The 21932-nt window shown below is 40.3% G+C and overlaps 1 protein-coding gene across 2 annotated transcripts in view; it reads right to left on the reverse strand.

Moving 5' to 3' along the window:
* Positions 1-3948: 3948 nt before the first annotated feature.
* The window catches only part of bmp2k (BMP2 inducible kinase), a 56981-nt gene continuing 38997 nt past the window's right edge, over positions 3949-21932 (reverse strand). Inside the window, exons 10-16 of one of the 2 annotated variants that reach the window (XM_061816628.1) lie at positions 20810-20958; positions 17173-17339; positions 16947-17105; positions 13528-13706; positions 11494-11648; positions 9950-10063; positions 3949-5355 (exon numbers count right to left, since the gene is read on the reverse strand). In XM_061816628.1, the coding sequence (XP_061672612.1) occupies positions 4061-5355; positions 9950-10063; positions 11494-11648; positions 13528-13706; positions 16947-17105; positions 17173-17339; positions 20810-20958 (2218 nt within the window). In that variant the 3' untranslated portion in view covers positions 3949-4060. The remainder of the gene's footprint in view (positions 5356-9949; positions 10064-11493; positions 11649-13527; positions 13707-16946; positions 17106-17172; positions 17340-20809; positions 20959-21932) is intronic. The other variant, XM_061816629.1, reaches the window with a different exon arrangement.

A 21932-nucleotide genomic window follows, 5' to 3' on the forward strand; every position in this document is an offset into this window, starting at 1 on the left:
ACGAAGGAACAACGAGCTCCCTTCCCGGAGGTAAAACTAACGGAAACAAACGAGTCCACTTGGTTGCGCTTCTGTCCTTTACGTCACTTCCTGCTTCTTCTCGAAAACATTTAGTGCACGTTCAGATTGACATGTCAGAAAAGGTCAAAGAAACTGTCACGTGACAAATATTGTAGTGCAGATGATAGTCATGTCTATGTTTTAATGCTATGCAATCTGCTGACACTACCTTTGCAACTGACCAATAGATCGCGATCGCCGTATTGGACACACATAAAGCAAGCGACGTGCTGAATTTTATAGCCTGATTGATCGCCATTGAGCACCCCTGTCGTAGACTGATGGACTACACAATGCCTATCAAAATGATTTCAGTCACAGGCCACATTGTAGTTTTGGAAAGGCTATTATGACATAACTATTCATCCATTTTCCAAGCAGCTTATCATCACAGGGTTCGTTGGAGTGTCTAGCCCAGCTAACTTTGGGCAGCAGGTGGTTTACTTCCTGTACTCGCAGCCAACCAATCGCAGGGTACATAGAAAGAACTGACAACTCACATTCAAATTATGGGCAGTTCAATCTTCAATTAGCCAACCATGCATGTTTTTGGGATGTGGCGGAAAACCAGAGAACCCGGAGAAAACCCACGCAGGCCCAGGGCGAACATGCAAACCCTCCACACAGGCAGGGCCGGGATTTGAACAGAATTGTGAGGCAGATATGCTTAACCAGTCTTCCACCATGTCATCAGGATAATTATATAAAAGTTTCATCTCACAAATAAATTCATGGATAGTTTTGAAAGCAGAACTCATGGATTATAGTTTATTCAATTTACTGTAAAAATGGTTTTGGTAACCAAAAAAAAGTTATTAAATATGAAAATTGTAAATTTTGTGAGCAACTTTGTGAAGACATGGAAATAGAAACATTTGCTTTCACAAGCCACATGTGGACCCCTGGAATTGAGGTTGACACCTTTGGATCAAACTATTCGATGTAGGACTGGAATAGCTGAGATTAGACCATACACGACTTAGTTATCCCATACTAGCACATCCTAGACTGGACTATTATGGTATTGGACTGTAAAATAACTTCTCCAGTTCTTCTAGGGCCACGTGCAATGTTCCTGGTTTGTGTAATTATAGTAACCATTCGGAATTAGTATGTGCTACATTGTTTTTGTAAGAGCCGCAATGTGAAATTATACAAATTTCATGTAGATGAACTTTTTTTTGTATTAAATTATTCTTCTCTCCAAATAAAACAAAAATTAGTTGTGTTGTGTTGTTTGTGCAAATAAAACACTATTCATTTTTCAAATAATATATTTCAAGTCACGCATTTTCCAAAACATTCAAAAAAAATATATATACTTCAGCCTAAAAAATATCAGATTGTGTCTTCCAATCAAGAGAGAGCACTTGTGAAAAGAAACGAGTGGTTCCAGAAAAAAAAAAAAAAAAAAAAAAAAAACACGGGGAGGAACAAAAGGAAAAAAAAATCCCATCTGGTCCACATTAGTGACATGCATAGAAAGAGAAGAGAAAATGAGTTTAAAAAAAAAAAAAAAAAAAAAAAAAAAAAAAAAAAGAGAAGTGGTTCAAATAGTTTCCAGAGGTCCTGTGAAGCTAAGGCGCTCCAGTCTAGTAAGGCTTTGCGGTGCGAACTACAGTGCGGTACCTTGACTTACAAGTTGAATTAGTCATTGAAGGGTGGTTCTCCTTGCCTAGATGTTAGGGGATTACAGTACCTTGATTGATGTTGTGACCCAGTTTATCTGAGCAATTTTGGATGTGGAACTTGCTCATAAGTCAAATTTTGGCTTGCAACAATACAAAACAAAAAAAGAAAAAGAAAAAATGCCCAGGCAACAGCTTGTACCTAGAAAAGTTTGCAAATTGGGGCACTCCTAAGTCAAGGTCCTACTGTTATTTAAAAAAAAAAAGTGTAACGGTCACACGTTAGAAATCACAGTTCAGAGAAGTTTGCTTCTTCAGGATGAAAACAGCTCAAAACATGCAGACTCCAGAATCCTTCAATAGAATTTAAGGGGTATTGGCAGTGCCTGCTGATTCTGCCCCCCCCCCCCCCTAGCCAAAAAAAGGCTCAGGAAGACTTACATAGGAGGTGAGTCACTTCTTGTTTAGAACCGTCTGTGGCAATTCCGTAACAAAATTCCCTCAGTCTGGCCGCAGGCATGATCTCTTTTGCCAGTTCTGTTAAGCACCCCAAAATCTGCTCATGGTTTTACTTTTGCCTTGTGAAGAACCATCTCGGACTTTCCACGGCTGACAATGGGAATAACGTCAAAATCCATCCTTGGTTTTTGTTACCTGTTACGAGCCATCCAGGAAGTTCCTACGGGTGACTTTCACAACGACAGCACAGAAACCAATCCCTCGGTTTTACATTTCCTGTCAAGACCTATCCAGGACTTCCCAATGGTGGGGCCCAGGACTTCAAGATTTCCCTACAGGTGGTACACAGGACTTTTCCCAAGTGATCCCCCAGGTCTGCCTTGTTCTCAAATAGGCCTGGACATCCTCACCCAAATGGGACCAAAAGAATATTTTCCAGCACGGCTTTGTGATGCTATTGCCTAAATAGAGCAGGGCAGTACTAGTGGAACAGTCAAACGTTACAAATCACAGTTAGAAGGTTCTTACTGTCTCTCGAGTATCGCAAAAGGCACCAGCCCCAAAAAACATCATTCAGTGGTTTGAAAAGGGCAGCTCAAAACATTGAATTGTTGCTCATGGTCAACTACTGCTTGCTAAAAAACAAAAACAGGTTTTGATTGGAACACTTGCCCATTAGAAATCACAGTTGGGAGGGTTACTAAGATTTCTCAAGTGAAGTGAAGAACACCGCCTCAAGAACATCCCACTGGTGCTGTCTGTCTGGGTAGGAAACATGCATGCCTCTGCCCAAACAGGTCCAAAACAATCTTGTTTCTGAGGAATGCGGGCTTGCCCATCTTATGGTCTCAAGTCCAAGTGTTCTCTATTAAATAAAAACACACCGGTTGCTCAGACCAGCACTCGTGGAACAGCTGAACGTTACAAATCACAGTTTTCGGTTTGCTAAGATTTCTTAACCGCAACCCAGGACCCAGGTCTACCCTACCTGCAGGGACCTCTACCTAAAGCGTCCCAAAATATCTTGACAATAGGTGCGGAGTCCCCAGCAGAACAGTCGTACAGAGTTTCTCAAGGGTAACGAAGAGCACTGCCTGAAACTAATTCAGTGGTTTTAGAAATCCGCCCAGGACTTCCAGCATCCTTCAGTCAGTGTGTTGCCGTGCTACTTGTTAAATAAAACACACTGTACAAGTGGAACTGTCATGCAATAGAAATCAGTTTGCCGGATCACGTTTCTCAAGCATAACATAGCGAAGCACCCCAACAACATCTGTGCTACTAATTCCGGCATTAAAAGCAACCCAGGACTTGGACCTGCTCCAATCTTTCACTCAGAACATATGTGAGTGGTCGCATCTTACAAATCAGTCTGTTAGCTTGCTAACGTTTCTCAAGCATAATGAAAGGCACCGGCTCTGTAAAAAAGCCGAGTCACTGGTTTTGGTGATTCGCCCTGGACTTGGCTTGCCGGTCTGGATTTATGTTATGGTACTGCTTGCTCAATGGTTAAGGAAAAAAAAAAAAAAAAAGGAAAAAAAAATGGGCCATGAATGTTCGTATGTTAGAAATCACAGTTTGTCAGATTTCTTGACAGCAACGAAGGAGCCACCCCAAAAATATTGCGTCTGTGGTTTTACGATCTTTGTTAAGGGTCTAGCATCCTCCGAGCAGAAATCTATGGTGCCAGTTTCTAAATAAAAACAGTTTTTGAGTGGTCGCACATTAGAAATCACTGTGTCATGTTGCTAATTTCTCAGCCATAACGATGCAGCATAAAACAGCTAAGCAGACTCCAACGTGGTTCTGCAGGATTTATGTGTTCTTAAAGAGTCAGGCAGCATCAATTCCATGTCTAAACAAGAATCTCAGACTACAGCGACCAGTTGTAATGGAAGACATACGAGAGAGTGTCACTGCTTGGATGGAAACGGTGCTGCACCAAATGGGTCCAGTTCCACTGGCTGTTGCTGAGGTCCACCAGGGACCACCACCTCCGTAAAAGGCACTGCCCCGAAATCGTCTTTAGCGTTACAGTCCCCATGAAGACCCACTGCCCAGGAGGTACCCAGGTCACTCTTGCTTTCAGGGAGGCCCCCTGGGTAGTTGCCTCCGTTTCGTCCTCCGTCCTGGGGGTGGAAGGGTTTGCTTCCGAAGGGGTCCAAAATGTCATCCTTTTGGAGTTGGGCACCATCGGCACTGTCCTTCCCCTCTGCAATGGTGATGTCAAGACTGATGTTCTCTTTAGAGTCACTTAGGAACTCATTACTGCTCTGCGAGTCGCGCCGGTTCACCTTTTTGTGTCTACGGACTCGCTCCGGGGTGCGAAAAGCAGGTTTAGCAGTTTTCCGTCCAGCTGTGGGGGTGCCATGGTGCCGCTTGCCGCCGCCCGTCCCGGTGGCTTCCTGCTTGCTTTTCCTCTGGCGCGATGACAACTTCTGGAGGCTCCGCTGTTTCAACCTCTGTTGCCGTGGCGAGTCCTCGGCAATCGGAAAAAAAATGTCCTCGGCGCTCTTTGATGTGGTCGGAAACGGGACGCCCGGCTGGAAAGGGCCGAAGCCGAAGACATCCACAAGATCGGGAGAAACTGGCGGCGTCCGGCCACTGGCGTTCTTGGAGAGATTCCGGCTGAACGGCGCTTTGGTGAAAACATCGAAATCGTCGCCAGGTGGCTGTTCAAGGCTCACTTGTCGGAAAGGTGCTTTGGCAAAGATATCTCCAACAGGGGACTCTTTGCCAAGGAAGGGAACGGCACCAAAGACGTCCATTGAGGCGGGGGACTCCTGAGGGTCCACCAGAACAGGAAAGGACTGGCCTTGACGCCTGGCTGTACCTTCTTTCTTTGCAATATTCTTCATCTTGTCGTCAGAGTCAGAGCTACGCTTGTCTTCGTCCTCGCCATCTTCTTCAGACTCCATCAAGAGCGGTCGTTGGCCCAGATTTTCTGGCTCAGTGTCGTCACCATGTTCACTGATCGGGCCTTCGTCCTCATCAGGCTCTTCTGGTTCTTCCTCTTCCTCCTCGCTGCTTTTAGGCGAAGGCGGGTCGGACTCGAAGTCGCTGTCCGAGTCGTCCCCTGCATGGCCGTTGCTACTCCTGATGGACTTGTGCTCTTTGGGTACTGTAAGAGGGGGCTGATAGTCTAGGGAGGCAGGAACAGGGACGGTGACTTCAGGTGTCGTCAGATCACTCGCCGCCGCGTCGGAACCTGCCAAATTGACACAAGTTCAAGATAGAGAAGATTAATCTCACCCTTTTTTAAACAAAAGTCAACATCTCTAAGAATGGAGGGGAATTAGGAAATAGATCTCCGAGACCCAAAAAGCCTGAGTGACTTGCAAAAATCAGCACTCAGTTAAAAATATTTTAGCAACAGATAGAAACATTGCAAAACAACTATGATGAGAGGCGAAAACTGAGGAATTGACAAACTACATTTAGTCAGGGTCTAACAGTCCATCTTTTTGGATTTTCCAGTATGGTACAGAAAGGAATGCAAATACAATGCAACTCCAACCTCAGGCTCGTGGACATCATGCATAATGATGAGCTTTTGACGTGTGGAAACGACAGAGGAAAGTAAGGCGCTGGAAACTTGTCCGCGTTGCTCGTGTCATAAAAGTTAAGACAAACTACTGAATTTCCTCAAAAGACAAACCCATAATGTTGCACTTTACTAAAAAGAAGACAAGCAAATGTCTTTTTAGCCAATTAACGCTACAGTGACATTTGAAACAACACTCTGTGATCATTCACGTTAATGTTAAGTGCAAAAAATGAATTTTTACAAATATCTTGGAAAAGAAGCTACAGAGAAGAAATCTTACCTCCACCAGGTCCAAAGGTTCAAATGGTATCATTTTGATCACTGATTGTTCAAAACCAATTTCCACAAACCTATGAAGGCTGTTGGATATGAAAATTTGACGCCCTTACAAATCTAGACTTGTTTGACCGAGGCAAAGGTCAGCAGGATTTTTCTTGTTTTGATCGCTTGTTTGTTCGTTAGCAGGATAACATTTAGAAAAAAAAGAAAAAAAAGGTCACGGATGCCCACCAAATGTTGTTGGCTCGTGCATACAAGAATTTCAGTGTTACCACTCTACCAAGAAAATAAAGAAATAAATATATATTAAAAAAAACGAGCACAATCAGCAGATGGCGATAGTACGGCTTTGATCTTCTTGACTTTTAAAACACGTGCTTGGGATCATTTGGCGGTGGCAGAGGCCTTTTTATGATTATCTTGATCCCTGCCTTCTCCTTCATTACCAGGTACATACAGTGTACAAACGCTACAAGACTGTTTTTCCACAATACTTTCTAGATAGTTGGTGGACATGTCAAGTTTGGTTCAGCCCTGGCGGAGTTCCGAATTTTTTTATTTTTATTTTTTTTGCTGTTTTGATAGAGACTTAGTCATTTTATACAAAAACTAAATGATTTCCAAAACTTTGTTGACAGGAGCACATGCAAAAGCAAGGATTTTTTTCAGCCTTGGCAGAGGAGAGCATGATTGACATGAACATTCCTCAGGCAATAAGCACACATTTAACTTTCATCCCTGCTTTTTTTCATTTGTTCATTAGTGAGATGATGCAAAAACTAGGTAGACCAATTTAAACAAACGTTTGCAGATGGGTAACGGACATGAGGATTCTTCAGCCTGGATGGATGTGGATTAGCGTTTTGATCTTGGCGTAATTTTCATTTATTTTTTTAGCCCTGACTTTCTACTGGAGTGACCGAACAACAGCCAAGCGTCAGGAACATCTTGCTTGTTTGGGTATGTAGTGGTGGAACATTAAAAAAAAAAAAAAAAAAAAAAAAAATCTTTTTGTGTCCTTCATTTTTTCCAATGTTTTTATTTCTCAGTAACATTCTATAAGAAATACAGCCACACTCACAGTATTATTGTACAAGGGCTATAATGCACACAAAAACAATACATTTATTCCATTCCACAGACCAAGTACCAGTTCCAGTATGTTTTAAAAAAAACATTTAGCTTTTTTTTTGATTCTAAAAAAGGGCCAAAAGCAAAAAAAAAAAAAACCCTGAGACAAAAAGAAAAGAAAGACAAATGTAAACAGCGGTGTGGATTAATCTAACATGTTTTCATGGCTCGTTCTTCTAGAATCTTCCACCAGTACACCTGAACAAGATGTTTCTGAGCGTGGCTGTCGTACGCATGCAAGAAGCAAATGATAGAGAATTAAAAAAAAAAAAAAAGCAGGCAGCTGGGTAAGGAAATGATCAGACTTACCTTTGTATGAAAAAAAAAAAAAAAAAAAAAAAAAAGCTAATTAGCAACGGTGGCAAGCACAGCGCTAGCAAAGCGGAATAGCACAGCCCTAACGTTCATACAGCCCTTTTGGCTTGTATACACAACACTTGACAACAACAATTTCAATCTAGCGTTAATGTGCCATCAGCCAGTTCGGACTTAAAAAAAAAAAAAAAAGAAAAAAAAAAAAAATATATATATATATATATACATACACACACACACACATACATACCAAGATTCTTCAGTTAAATTTAATGACTATACGAGTTGCCATTAGCACTGAAGAAAATGTAGCTTAAAGGCACTTTATAGCAAGAAAGAATCAAAAATGCACTAAAAAAAAAAAGAGGCAACAACGGCCAATAGACAACTTAGCATTTTACACCCCGCACTTTTTTTTTTTAACTTAGCACGTTAATTTAAATTATTTTCCGGCAAGATATATAAATATTTTTTAATAATTTGACAAAAGAGCTTGAGACTAATGACTTCTTCCTGTACATACCGCAAAGTATCGTAGCTGCAGCTATTTACATCAGCATCCAATACTTTGTGACAAACGGAATGTTAGTTAGCAACTCGAAATGGGGATTATCCATTCATAGATTGTTTTAGAATTGAGAATTTGTTGAATAAATTGCATCTGGACGCAATCAAACTCATGAGTTCACTACCTGACATAAATAAATCAAATGAATACAAATAGTGCAGTGGAACCTCGCTTCAACGGACAAATAGCGACAGGTGGGGGGCAGGGAGGGTGTCATCTGTTATGACAAATTGTCATTTCTATTGAAGCACTTTTTTTTTTTTTAGGCCATATGGATCCATATTACTGTACCAAACAAAATTTTCTTTTTTCATGGCCTAAAATGCCAAGTACAGTATAAGATTGCTATAAATGTAAAAAAGCTTTAGAATGCCAAACTAAGAGTAGAATGGGAAACTTGTTTTTAAAATTGAACTAACCCGTGCGCCCAAACCCTTTGCTTTCGTATTAAGACACGATTAATTGACAATTAACACGTAATTGACAGAATTCTTACTTTATGATCAAATTATATATTTCCAATCAGATATATATATAATATATAACCCCAAAAGGCAAGGATTTCTGAACACCTAAGCACAGTCTTCTTAATGACCCCGGAAATATATTCAGACGAAAGTTAAATACAGCATTAGCCTTGGTATAGTAAGAATATAGAAAGAACTGGTATACTGATGGCACACAAAAACAATTACTAAAATATAAACCAAATGGTCCATTTTGTCACACCAGCTTGTGAAAAAAAAATTCTTCATTCTAAATTATAGAAGAAAACATTCCCACACTGATGTTCAAGTGCTGACAGGATTCTATTGCATCGCAGAATCGGCACAAAAATTATTGTAATGATTACAAATTGTTGTTCAAAAAAAAAAAAAAAGTCGCAATTCATATTGAAAGCAGTAAGAGGCACACACGCTATTATTGCTGCCGCTCACCGAGAAATAGTCAGTCACATTGTGGCCAGCATGGAGGGAAGAGCTGAGGACGTTAGTCAGCCTTTCAACTATTTTTTTTTTTTTTTTTACTAAGTTTGGAAGAGAGCTGGAGGATTTTGTCATTACAGGTGGTGGTTGCCTCAGTTGGATAAATATTTCACATCGAGCTACCCTAGATGATGTACAAGTTCCAGAGTTTGTTAGCAATGAGGTGTGACGGCTAAGTTAAGTAATTGCGCGGGTTTTAGTGTGCTGGTATATTTTGTTTCTTAAAAAAAAAAAAAAAAAAAAAAAAAAGGTACAAATTATAGCAAGCGCCTTATTGGACTCTCGGCCTGGTATATCAAGCAGGTTGACTTACTATAAATTACGCAATGAAACTATTCATAATAACCTACTACATTTTGTCACGTCAAAAAAAAAAAAAAAAAAAGAACATGCATTGGCAAGTTCATTCGCAAATTGGCCACAAACCTATGAACTTAGTAAGACATATGTATAGCAATTTATGTTGTGAGCGATATTTTACTTGATAGATGATGTAGAACTTGCAGCAATTAAACTTTGCCAGGATCAACCCAATTATCCTGAGGTCCGATGAAACCTGTCTTTGTTGTCAATCAAGCGGTTATCAAAATGTGGAATCATTGGCAATGACCATGCTTGCCAAATGCATTCCTGGTTTGAATGGTGCGGGCTACATTCATAGGTGCCCCCCACCCTTTGGAAAAACCATCTCTTCCTGTTGACCTATTAGGTTCATTCATTACAATCAAAGCAGTCACCGCCAAGCTTGTGGTAATAGCCATTAAAAAAAAAATGTACATGAAGTGCTTTTTCCACAATCCCCAGAGGAGGCACAAGTGAGTCAACTCAGAGGGAAGACAAGCGAGGAAAATATAAAGCCAAAGAAAGAATATCCCGAGTTCCCTTGGTTAATCGGGGGGGAGTTGATCAGGTTCTGAGGAGGCTGAGAATTTTTTTTTTTTTTTTGTCCTTGTGGCAGAGACTCCTTAAGACTTGCCTGTGCTGGCCACAAATGGCACCGAGCCGAACAAGTCCTCGGTCGGAAGAGACTTGGCGGAAGAGAGTAGGAGTCGGTCGCCCTCCATGCTGGCCGTTCTCTCCACAGGATTCTCTGCATGGAATCACAGGGAAAATAAATATTGGTACCTTACTAAGCAGCTTGATGTACTCTTAAGGACTTTTTATACTCGCGCATCCGGTGACCATGCTGAGATCACTGCAGGTCTCCCGTGCATAGTTTGCCTTTATACTTCAGAGCAACCCACACATGCAGTTTAGAAAATGTGCTGCAGTTCTTCTCCAAGTCAGAGTTGACACAGCGTGGAGTTTCCTCAGCACATTTTTTTTCTCCACTTCACACTGCAGCTGCACGGCTACTGGAGGGAAACCATTCAGGGCAACCCTTAGGCTCCTGGGTGCCGCTGCGGACTTAGACTCGGATCAGCCGGCAGGCTTCCTTGAGCTGTTCCTGACAGATGAGCTTCTTGAAAGTATTGTTCAAGAAACAAAAGGTTTCCTCACAGGTTTTTAGAAGCACAAGCCAGTAGTCTGCCACATAGCAGATGCAATGTGTGGAAATCGCTCACAGTTACAGAGCTCAAAACATTTTTGAGACTTTTTCCATTGTAGGAAAACAATGCTGGCGATGTACTGGACTCTTGAGGAAACCTGATGATGTACAGCACCAAACTCAGGGACTGTACAGTGATTACCATGCAAGTAGGCTTGACGGACAACCGAGCAAGCACTAGCTTGAATATCTCAAGCCTACAAGCAAAAAAAAAAAAAAAAAAAAAAGAGCCCAGAGAAAATGTCGAATTGGTCTGCGGCAGCAAGGAAAGCACAGTGAGATTGAGATTTACCCCCCCCCCCACACACACACACGCACACAAAAAAGAATTTAAGAAGGGTCAACGTGAACACCCACAAAGTTCAAAGATCCTTCAACAGTTCAGTGTTTTTCTTGCAATAAACTTATTTTGCAACGTACCCTTTTTTGTTATGTTATATGGTAGGAAAGCAGTGCTTACATATTTGAGGTATCACAAATGTAAAAAAATAAAGAGAAAGTTATGCTTCAAATGCATCCTTTTACCAAAAGCTCTCATTTTTTTCCATGGGAAAGAGTACTTTGAAGAAACTTACCAATGTTCAACTGCTGTTTACTAAAGAATGGAAAAAGTACAAATGTGTTTTTTTCTTCTGATGAACTAAGAGGGTTAAGTCTCTTTGTAGGTTCCATGTTTTTTTTTTTTTTTTTTTATAGTTACAGAACTCAATTTTCTGTAGACCTTCAAAAATCAGTCAAAATGGTCAAAAATGGCTGGCACCCCAAAATCCCCACACCAATTTCAGAAACACGTCTGGCATTAAATGAGTCAAGTTGCTTGACAGGATTCGGACTCTTAAGAGCCTGGCAGACTCAAACCTTTAGTGAACAAGTGTTGTGCATTTGCGTAAGGCCTATTAGTGAAGTTTGAAGTTACATTTGTGGTTTTCATTTTGTGGAGTGACCAAACCTTCCTAAAAAGAGTCACTTACTTGCTCTGAGCATGTCAAACTCTCGGTCGATCAGCTCCTCCTCGGTCAACTTCGAGAAGTTGTCCTCGCCAAACGGGTTCCAGCGAGACATGTCGGGGGGGTGACTGATGCTCTGGGAGGGAGGAGTGATGCTGTCTGAGGCCAGCATGGGTGTCCTACACAAGGGAGACCGGGTGGAGCCAGACAGTGACTTACTTACTTAATTTACTAACATTTCTATTATTATTTTTCCTCCATTTTGTATTGTTGAATATTTATGTCTTTTGTATATTTCTGCTTGATATTTATCTTTCTGAGTTTTATTCAAATTTAAATTTTTCTGTCTAAAATATTTGTATATTTCTAATATCTTGTAGCATTTTTTGGTATGATCTTTGTATAGTATAATGTATCATTTTGGATTTCAAAATGTATTTATTGATCTACCAAAACCCAACGTTAATTGAAAAAATAAAATACACACACACACACACACACACACACAACAATAACCTTAAAACAACCAGAAATAAATATCCATCTATCAATTTTCTTAGCCACTTATCCTCACAAGGGTCATGGGAGTGCTGGAGCCTATCTTAGCTGTCATCGGAGAGGAGGCGGGGTACACCCTGAACTGGTTGCCACCCAATCACAGGCCATATGGAAACAGAACAGTCGCATTTAGAGTCTCCAGCGAATGCATGTTTTTGGGATGTGGGAGTAAAAACCACGCAGGCACAGAGAGTACATGCAAACTCCACACAGGTGGAGCCGAGATTGAACCCAGGACCTCAGAACTGTGAGGCTAATGCTTTACAGTTGTGCCACCATGCCAAAGATAAATATGTATCAAAATACTATTAAAATAATAGTAAATAGTAAATAATAAAAAACAGATGCATTCATGGCTAAAATGTCCCAAAGCATTGCACCATAACAAACAGTTTAAAGCATGCTCAGTGAGGCCAGAATCATGGCATAGCTTTGGCGAAGGTTTCCAGTCTAATCGGCCCGAGTGGGCCAACCTTTTGTATGTTATGTACAGTAAGTGGTGGGCTGACACAGACGTGTAATGGCTCCTGGCCACCATTAATGTCAGAGCCGGCTGTAATAAGAGTTCCTGTATGGCCCAGCCCTATCAGTGCACTGTTGAAATGCCAAAACTAAGTGAACATTTTTATTTTGTACTTTATTTTTTGAAAAACTATTGCTAATTTATTAAATAGCATTGTTTTCATATCCGTTCATCTAAGATGACGCACTGTAGTGACCCCTAACGGGACAAGCTGAAAGGAAAACAAGAAATGAGGTCATTAGAGGGACAGCCAAAGTTGGATGTTTTAGAGACAAAGTTCAAGAGAGCAGACTTCGATGGTTTGGACACGTCCAGAGGCGAGAGAGTGAGTATACTGGTAGAAGGGTGCTGAGGATGGAGCTACCAGGCAAAAGAGTGAGAGGGAAAGCAAAGAGAAGGTTGATGATGGTTGTTGTGAGGGAGGATATGAAGACTGTGGGTGTTAGTGAGGAAGATGCACGAGATAGGCTGAGATGGAATAAGATGACACGCTGTGGCGACCCTTAATTGGGACAAGCTGAAAGGAAAAGAAGAAGCATTGTTTTCATTCATAAATGCAATTTTACTTGTCCTTATCTTTAGATTTTGGTTCTGGTACATCACTATAATATACCATAAACTATGATCCACTATACACTTTTGATAGTGTTTCATTGTGATACTGTTTTACATTTCTCCAATATTTTTTTTTCCTTGTGTTTATACTTTTTCTTAATATTGTAATGTATTTTTTGTTTGATATTTGGATGTTTTCATTGTAATTAATTTTCCCCCCATTTTATTTTCTCCCCATATTGGATTTTTTCCATAATATTTTGTATTTGTTTTTTTACAGCATTTGTTTATTTTCCAATCCAAAATTTTGAGCACTTTTGTTCTTCTATTGTGCCCAATATTTTGATTTGTGAGACTCCCATGAGTCAATCTAATATTTTTCACACTGCCAATGATAATTTCTAACATTGTGAAGGCGTTACCTGGGATTGGAGAAGGATGTCTCTGCGGGCGAGGGCGCCCCCAAGTGGGCTGTCCCAGCAGTGGGTGTGGTCACATTGTAGGAGCCCAGAGGTACCTGGAACTCCACAGGGGAGGACATGTATGCGGGTTGTTGTTGTTGCTGCTGTTGCTGAACAAAAGCCTGTTGGTACTGCTGCAGCTGTGGGATGAAGGGGGGTGGGATAGAAAGGGGTATGGTGGCAATGATTTGATGAGGCACAACGATGAGCGACAAGATGGTGGAATGCTGTTAGAGACTAATTCTGGATTTGGGAAGGTGGGTGTGCAAAAGACTGGGTGGCGAAGGGGCCAAAGTCAAACACAGTCAGCTCACATTTTTCTCAATTGGATTATGGATACTATGTAATCATTTTAATTCTTCTTCTTTTCCTTTCAGCTTGTCAAGTTAGGGGTCACCACAGCGTGTCATTTTTCCATTTTAGCCTATCTCCTGCATCTTCCTCTCTAACCCCAACTGCCCTCATGTCTTCCCTCACCACATCCATAAACCTTCTCATTGGTCTTCCTCTTGCTCTTTTGCCTGGAAGCTCCATCCTCATCACCCTTCTACCAATATACGCTCTCGCCTCTGAACATGTCCAAACCATCGAAGTCTGCTCTCTCTAATCTTGTCTCCAAAACATCCAACTTTGGCTGTCCCTCTAATGAGCTCATTTCTAATCCTATCCAACCTGCTCACTCTGAGCGAGAACCTCAACATCTTCATTTCTGCCACCTCCAGTGCTGCTTCCTGTTGTTTCTTCAGTGGCACCGTCTCTAATCCGTACATCATGGCCTCACCAGTGTTTTGTAAACTTTGACCTTCATCCGAGCAGAGACTCTTCTGTCACATAACACACCGGACACCTTCCGCCAGCTGTTCCAACCTGCTTGGACCCGTTTCTTCACTTCCTTACCACACTCACCATTACGCTGGATTGTTGACCCTAAATATTTGAAGTCCTCCACCCTCGCTATCTTTTCTCCCTGTAGCCTCACACTTCCTCCTCCCCCTTTCTCATTCACGCACATATATTCTGTTTTACTTCGGCTAATCTTCATTCCTCTCCTTTCCAGTGCACGTCTACATCTTTCTAATTGTTCCTCTGCATGCTCCCTGCTTTCACTGCAAATCACAATATCATCTGCGAACATTATGGTCCAAGGGGGTTCCAGTCTAACCTCATCTGTCAGCCTATCCATTACCACTGCAAACGGGAAGGGGCTCAGACCTGATCCCTGAAGCAGTCCCACTTCCACCTTAAAGTTTTCTGTCACACCTAAGGCACACCTCACCATTGTTCTGCTGCCATCATACATGTCCTGTACTATTTTAACATACTTCTCTGCCACACCAGACTTACGCATGCAGTACCACAGTTCCTCTCTTGGTACTCTGTCATAGGCTTTCTCTAGATTCACAAAGACACAATGTAGCTCTTTCTGACCTTCTCTGTACTTTTCCACTAGCATCCTCAAGGCAAATAATGTATGTGTGGTACTCTTTCTAGGCATGAAACCATACTGTTGCTCACAGATACTTACTTCTGTCCTGAGTCTAGCCTCCACTACTCTTTCCCATAACTTCATTGTGTGTCTCATCAACTTTATTCCTCTACAATTCCCCACAGCTCTGAACATCGCCTTTATTCTTAAAAAGGGGAACTAGTACACGTATCCTCCATTCCTCAGGCATCTTTTCGCCCGGTAGTATTCTGTTGAATAAGTTGGTCAAAAACTCCACAGCCATCTCTCCAAATTGCTTCCATACCTCCACCGGTATGTCATCAGGACCAACTGCCTTTCCATTTTTCATCCTTTGTAGTGCCTTTCTCACTCCCCCCTTACTAATCATTGTCACTTCTTGGTCCTTCACACTTGCCTCTTCAACTCTTTCTTCTCTCTCATTTTCTTCATTAATCAACTTCTCAAAGTATTCTTTCCATCTATTTAGCACACTACTGGCACCAGTTAACACATTTCCATCTCTATCCTTAATCACCCTTACCTGCTGCACATCCTTCCCATCTCCATCCCTCTGTCTGGCCAACCTGTAGAGATCCTTTTCTCCTTATTTCGTGTCTAACCTGGTGTCCATGTCTTCATTTGCCTCTTGTTTAGCCTTTGCCACCTCTACCTTTGCCCTACGTCACATCTCAATGTACTCCTTTCGCCTCTCCTCAGTCCTCTCAGTGTCCCACTTCTTCTTCTTCGCTCATCGCTTTCCTTGTATGACTCCCTGCATTTTGGTGTTCCACCACCAGGTCTCCTTCACCCCTTTCCTACCAGAAAACACACCAAGTACTCTCCTGCCTGTCTCTCTGATTACCTTGGCTGTCGTAGTCCAGTCTTCCGGGAGCTTCTGCTGTCCATCAAGAGCCTCTCTCACCTCTTTCTGAAAGGCCGCACAACATTCTTCCTTTCTCACCTTCCATCACATGGTTCTCTGCTCTACCTTTGTCTTCTTAATCTTCCTACTCACCACCAGAGTCATCCTACACACCACCATCCTATGCTGTCGAGCTACACTCTCCCCTACCACTACTTTACAGTCAGTAATCTCCTTCAGATTACATCGTCTGCACAAAATATAATCCACCTGCGTGCTTCTATCTCCGCTCTTGTAGGTCACTATATGTTCCTCCCTCTTCTGGAAATAAGTGTTCACTACAGCCATCTCCATCCTTTTTGCAAAGTCCACCACCATCTGTCCCTCAAAGTTCCTTTCCTGGATGTCGTACTTACCCATCACTTCTTCATCGCCCCTGTTTCCTTCACCAATATGTCCATTACAATCTGCACCAATCACAACGCTCTCTGTGTCTGGGATGCTCAGAACTACTACATCTAGTTCTTTCCAGAATTTCTCTTTCAACTCTAGGTCACATCCTACCTGTGGGGCATAGCCGCTAACCACATTATACATAACACCCTCAATTTCAAATTTTAGTCTCAACACTCGATCTGATACTCTTAGAATATCCATAAATTGGGGGTCGCCACTCCAACGTTCCATTGGTTTGGGAGTTGTTGGCCTGGAAAGTATTGTGTGTAGTCCCAGAGTCATAAACTATAAGTTAGCTACAAGCTAGTTATTTGTATTGAGTTACCAGTAATTGGTATGGGTGGGGGAAAAAAACAGCTATCATGCAACTCTCTTGCTTTTGACTAATACTTTAAATGTTTTTCCTTTAATATTTCTTTATTTACCCCCATAATATTAGCAAGGTTATTTGCCAACTGTCAAGTAACTACCTGATGGCTGAGTCAAAGTGCACAGTCAAAGTCATGACAATATGATGGGCTGTGTGTAAAAGGCACAGTCTGGCCTCTGATGTCTAGATTTTATGCAAAGCGAAACCAGCCAGTGTATTTTGCTGGGAAGAAATGACAAACTCACCATGGCGGCATACTGGGCTTGAGCGGCCTGGTTGGCCTGAGTTGTGTGAGCGACTCTCTGCTGATACATTGGTTGCTGCTGCATCATCATCTGCTGCTGTTGCTGGAGCAAGGCCTGCTGCTGCTGCAGCTGGATGGATTGCTGCACAGCCTGTTGGTACTGATGGGTTTTAAAAAAAAACGTTTAAGAAAAAGAAGCCACAGAGCCAGGGTGCACCTTGTGTTACCTGGAGGTATTGGAGTTGCTGTGCGTTGATGTGTTGCTGCTGCAGTGCTTGTTGGTGGTGAAGCTGCTGAAGGCGGAGGTCGCCTGGCTGGAGCTGCTGCAGGACTCTGTTCTGCTGATTGCCAGGCTGTGGCTGCACGGAAGGCTGTCCCGAACCAGGTGTGGGAGCTAGCCACACAAATCAGACTATTAGTTACAGAATATTTATTCTATGAGTATTTAAGTTTTTTTTTTTTTTTTTTTTTTTTAAACAATTATCTTTGTAATGTAATCTATTTTAACCTAATATGTGGATTTTATTTTTTGTGGAAGATTTGGTATTTCAAATAGTTTATTTTTCACAATACAATATTTTTCTTTTCATGTTTTTTTATATTTTTGTATTTTCATTGAAGAATTGTCTTTTTCCTAAAATTTTTGTCTTTGTTCTGAAGTTTCAGTATTTTACTCAAACAGGATTTTTGGACGTACTTCACACTAAATGCTACTTTTGCTATTTTACTCTACAGTATTTTGTACTTTTTTGCGTAATGTTTTTTGCCAAAATATTTTCCATTACTTTCAAATGGACCTGTTATTTCATGGTACTTTTGTATTTTATAACCAAGTTATTATTTTAAATATTTAGGTTTGACATTTCAAAATTTATGTGAAGTGGTCAGATGAATACAAACAAAGTGATCCCCCACAAAATATTACAATTAAAACAATACAATCAATTGCATTTCATGTTCAAATTACATTTAAGTTAATACACTACATAGACATTATATTTAATGTTCAAACTGATAAACTATTGTTTTTAGGAAATCATTAATTTAGAACTCAATAGGTGTAAAACGTTCCGAAAAATCTGTGAAAAGTGGCATAAAGATGAGAAAGTTGAGTAATGCTAACAGGCTAATTGGGAACAGGGGAGTGCCATGATTGATCAACTGATGGTCTATTAAATAGAAGTTGACCATGATTTGGAGGATCCTTTTAATCTGTTCATTTATGTTCAACATAACATCCCAACGTCATTGGAATTGGGTTTGAACAATATTTTTCTGTTATCCATTGCAGTTGCTCATTATATTTTAAAAGTGTCTTATAAGACTTTTTAAAAAAAAAAAAAAAAAAAGGCCCTAAATGTTACAAAAACCTGCCGAGGATGTATTCAAATAGGGTGTACCATGGATTTGACTTATTACGGGGTGGACTGGAATGTAAAACCCTTTTATGAACAGATAACCAGGTGATGCGGGGAAAAAAACGAGCTGGTGATTATTTATCCTATTGCATTCGTTTCAGATTGTATATGAAGTCCTTTAAATTATAAAAAAAAAAAACATTCCTTTTTCGAGCAGTGGAAGTCAAAGATGAGCCGGATAAAACTGTTTTCACAGGTGCTTATGATCTCAGCCACCTCCGGCTGCGTCATCAAATTCTGAGCATTGTGAGTATACGAAGAAGGGGGCGACTTTGTAAGACTTTTTTTTTTTTTTTAAATCTTCTAGGACAAATGCTGTCTAAATTTGTGAGAAATGCCATGGCTGATCAACTAGCATGTTGGTTTGATAGTTTAATTAATGCTGTCTTATCTTCAGAAAGATTTAAAAAGATTGACCAGGCGCTGTTCTATTTTGACTCATTCCATCACAGCCATTATTCAAAAGAGAACCACCCTTCGCTCCCAGCCATTTTAGACAATTTTGAACAATATTTCAAGGGACAGAGATTACTGTGTTGTATGGCTTTATATACATGGCACCCATCAAATGAAAGATTAAACATCCATCTTTCAAACAAACAAACAAACAAACAAAAACAAAAAAAAGTATTTCTACCTTTTTCCATTCTGGAGTAATTGATTCAGTGATTCCTGCACACCTAGTGGTAGTGGTATTTGGAAAAACCTCCCTTTTCTTCCTGGCTAAATGCTCCTCAATATGTTTTAGTAGTTTCTGTGCATCTTCCCACAGGTTTTTTGTGAAAAAAGATTGCATCAAATCACATTTTGCCGTGCATTTCTTTCCCTGTCAAACCAGTCTTTACGTTTGTATAATGTACCTCCAAAGCACTATTATTGCTGCAGCAATAATCATTCTATGCTCACAGTAACAAAACTCTCCATTAAGAAACTCTCTGTTCAATAATTTAACCATTTATTGTTATTTTTCATAATTAACATGAGAAATTGCATACTGCCTACTAACAGTGATTTGTTTGTTCGAGTCTAAAAATTCAAGTGAAGTGAAATGTAGGAACACTCTTAAAAGACACGGCTTCTTTTCCTCAACTTGGTGGTATCATATTGTAGGATGATTTTGTTTTCTGAACAGCCTCGAACACGTTTTAAATTAAAATGTAGACATTTCATTTGAAAAACGGGAAGTTTGTCAGAGAATGATGTTTACAATTAAAAGCAGTTAATTGTATCCTCTGACTCCCAAAGTACTCGGGCCTTCAAACCAGTTTTATATTTTTCTACATTTAGTGCACTGTTGAGTGAAAGGTATTCTTATATATAGTATATGTATTTTATGTCCTTAGTATGGTAATTTCCTCTTGTGGTTAGTGTTTTTACTGATAAGTAGTGTTGGTAACGGTTAAAATGTTGAACTACTCTTTAGCTTTCTTAGTTTTCAGTACAGATGCTTTAAAACAGGTTTAAAAAACAAAGAAACAGCCCTACAACAAAAACATAAAACTGTTTCACAGTACAAGATAAAAACATTTAATCTCATAACGCAACAATCACCAGTATTACTAAGCAAAATCCAAATTCTTTGAAACCAAATTAAATCAAACAATAGCCTGTTTCACCCCCTAAACTGCTTGAAATCCGTTGAAAGTGTTTATTGATGACAAACTAAACAGAAGGCACAAGTCCCAGGGAGTTTGATCCCAAGAAGGCAATAATATGCTCAGGCACAAGGACTGTGACAGGAGCAGGATGCCAGACTTTAAGGATTTTAGATAAAATGTTTTTCTTATTGCCGTTGTTTAAAATTACTGTGAATTCTCTCAGGTTGTATCCAACATAATATTTTATGAAAGAAAAATGCAGGGCTGGATACATACTGGATACACATATTCCACATGCCAATATCACAGTGGCAACATTTTTTCCATATTTTGTACATCCCTATGTAAAATGATTTAATATTTTGGCTAGTAAAAAAAATTCTTGAGTATAAAAGTTAATTTTGGATACTGTTCTTTAACATACCCATGGTTGTATGAAGAAAATGAGCAGGTACATGAATCTAACGATGATTTTACTCATATGCTAAATTTCTGCTGAGACTAAGAAAATGAATAAGGCCCATGAGGTTTTCATCCTTACATTATGATTTTCTTGTCTCCATATACAAAAAAAAAAACATAACAGAATGCTGCCAAATGATGGGAAAGACATGTCATGATTGAACCATACAGGGTGACTGAGGAGATTTTTTTTTTTGTATGTAAATAAATCTAAATTTGACATCTCTGTACAGCCTGGTCTTTTTAATACAGTATGCCAAAATAGGGCAACAGTGGAGATCAGAATGACCTTGAGTACGTAATGTACCCTTTAACACCAGCAGGTATCACTAACCTGGTTTCTTTCAGTTTTGTTTGTATTTGAGTTGAAAATGTTATTGACGCACCTTTCTGACCATTGCTAACAGGCCCAGAAGGCACCATAGTCATCTTGACAGGCGTGACGGTGGCAAGCGGCAGGACATTACTGTTCGCCGCTTTAGGCCTCTGTCGTGGGGCAATGGAGGTTTCTGTTGGGCCCACAGAGTCTCGTATTCTGTTTAAATAAAAAAACAAAAAAGGATCAAAGGTGATGCTGTAATTTTAAATGATATAACCAAAGTATCTGCAGGTTTAAGGAACCCCAAACAAAAATCGCAAAGATCACAAACTTAATCATGGGCTATGTTTTATCCAATTTTCCTCATGGGATGAATTAAGTATCCATCCATCCATTTTCTGAGCAGTTTATCCTTACCAGGGTCACGGAAGTGCTGGAGCCTAACCCAGCTGTCGTCGGGAACGAAACGGGGTACACACTGAACTGGTTGCCAGCCAATTACAGTGAATTAAGTATCTGCCAGCCTACCCACGATTTTGTAATAATGATTTTAATATACCGTAATTTCCGGCCTATAAGCCGCGACTTTTTTCACATGCTTTCAACCCTGCGGTTTATGAAGTGATGGAGCTAATTTGTGCATCCGCAAGGGGGCCCTCTAGCGGAAAAGGTAAGAGTGAGACCGGTGGAATATATGTGCTGAGGAAGTGACTTTTACCGGTCTGGCCCTGTTCACGGTGCGCTAGCGTGTTACTGCTGTGTCTCAGTGATTTTTACCAGTATGTTTTGTTTTTTTTAACAGGCCTTGTTAGCGCGGTGGTGGTGGCATGGGATGGGATTTCCTTTTCAAATGTACTGGGTGAGGCTTATAACCGGGATGCGCTCTGTAGCCCGGAATTACAGTATATTAAATGAGCACATGGAACATTTGTTTAATTGTTTGGGTATTTCTCATCTAATATTTTTTCTCGTCCCTCAAAAAAAAAATTTTTAATATAGAGTGTCTAATATTTACTATATTTTTTTCTTTTTTTTTTTTTTCAGCATTTATGCATACTTTCCAGAATGTGTATTTTTTTTTATCTAATAATGTTCTTGGTTTATTTTTTTTTGTTTGCAATTTTTTCCCCTCAATATGTGGGTGTTTTATGTCATTTTTTCTTTTTCTCAATAATTGTACAATTTCATCT

The sequence above is a fragment of the Syngnathoides biaculeatus genome, chromosome 4 (genome assembly GCF_019802595.1).
Source record: "Syngnathoides biaculeatus isolate LvHL_M chromosome 4, ASM1980259v1, whole genome shotgun sequence".
Taxonomy (NCBI): domain Eukaryota; kingdom Metazoa; phylum Chordata; class Actinopteri; order Syngnathiformes; family Syngnathidae; genus Syngnathoides; species Syngnathoides biaculeatus.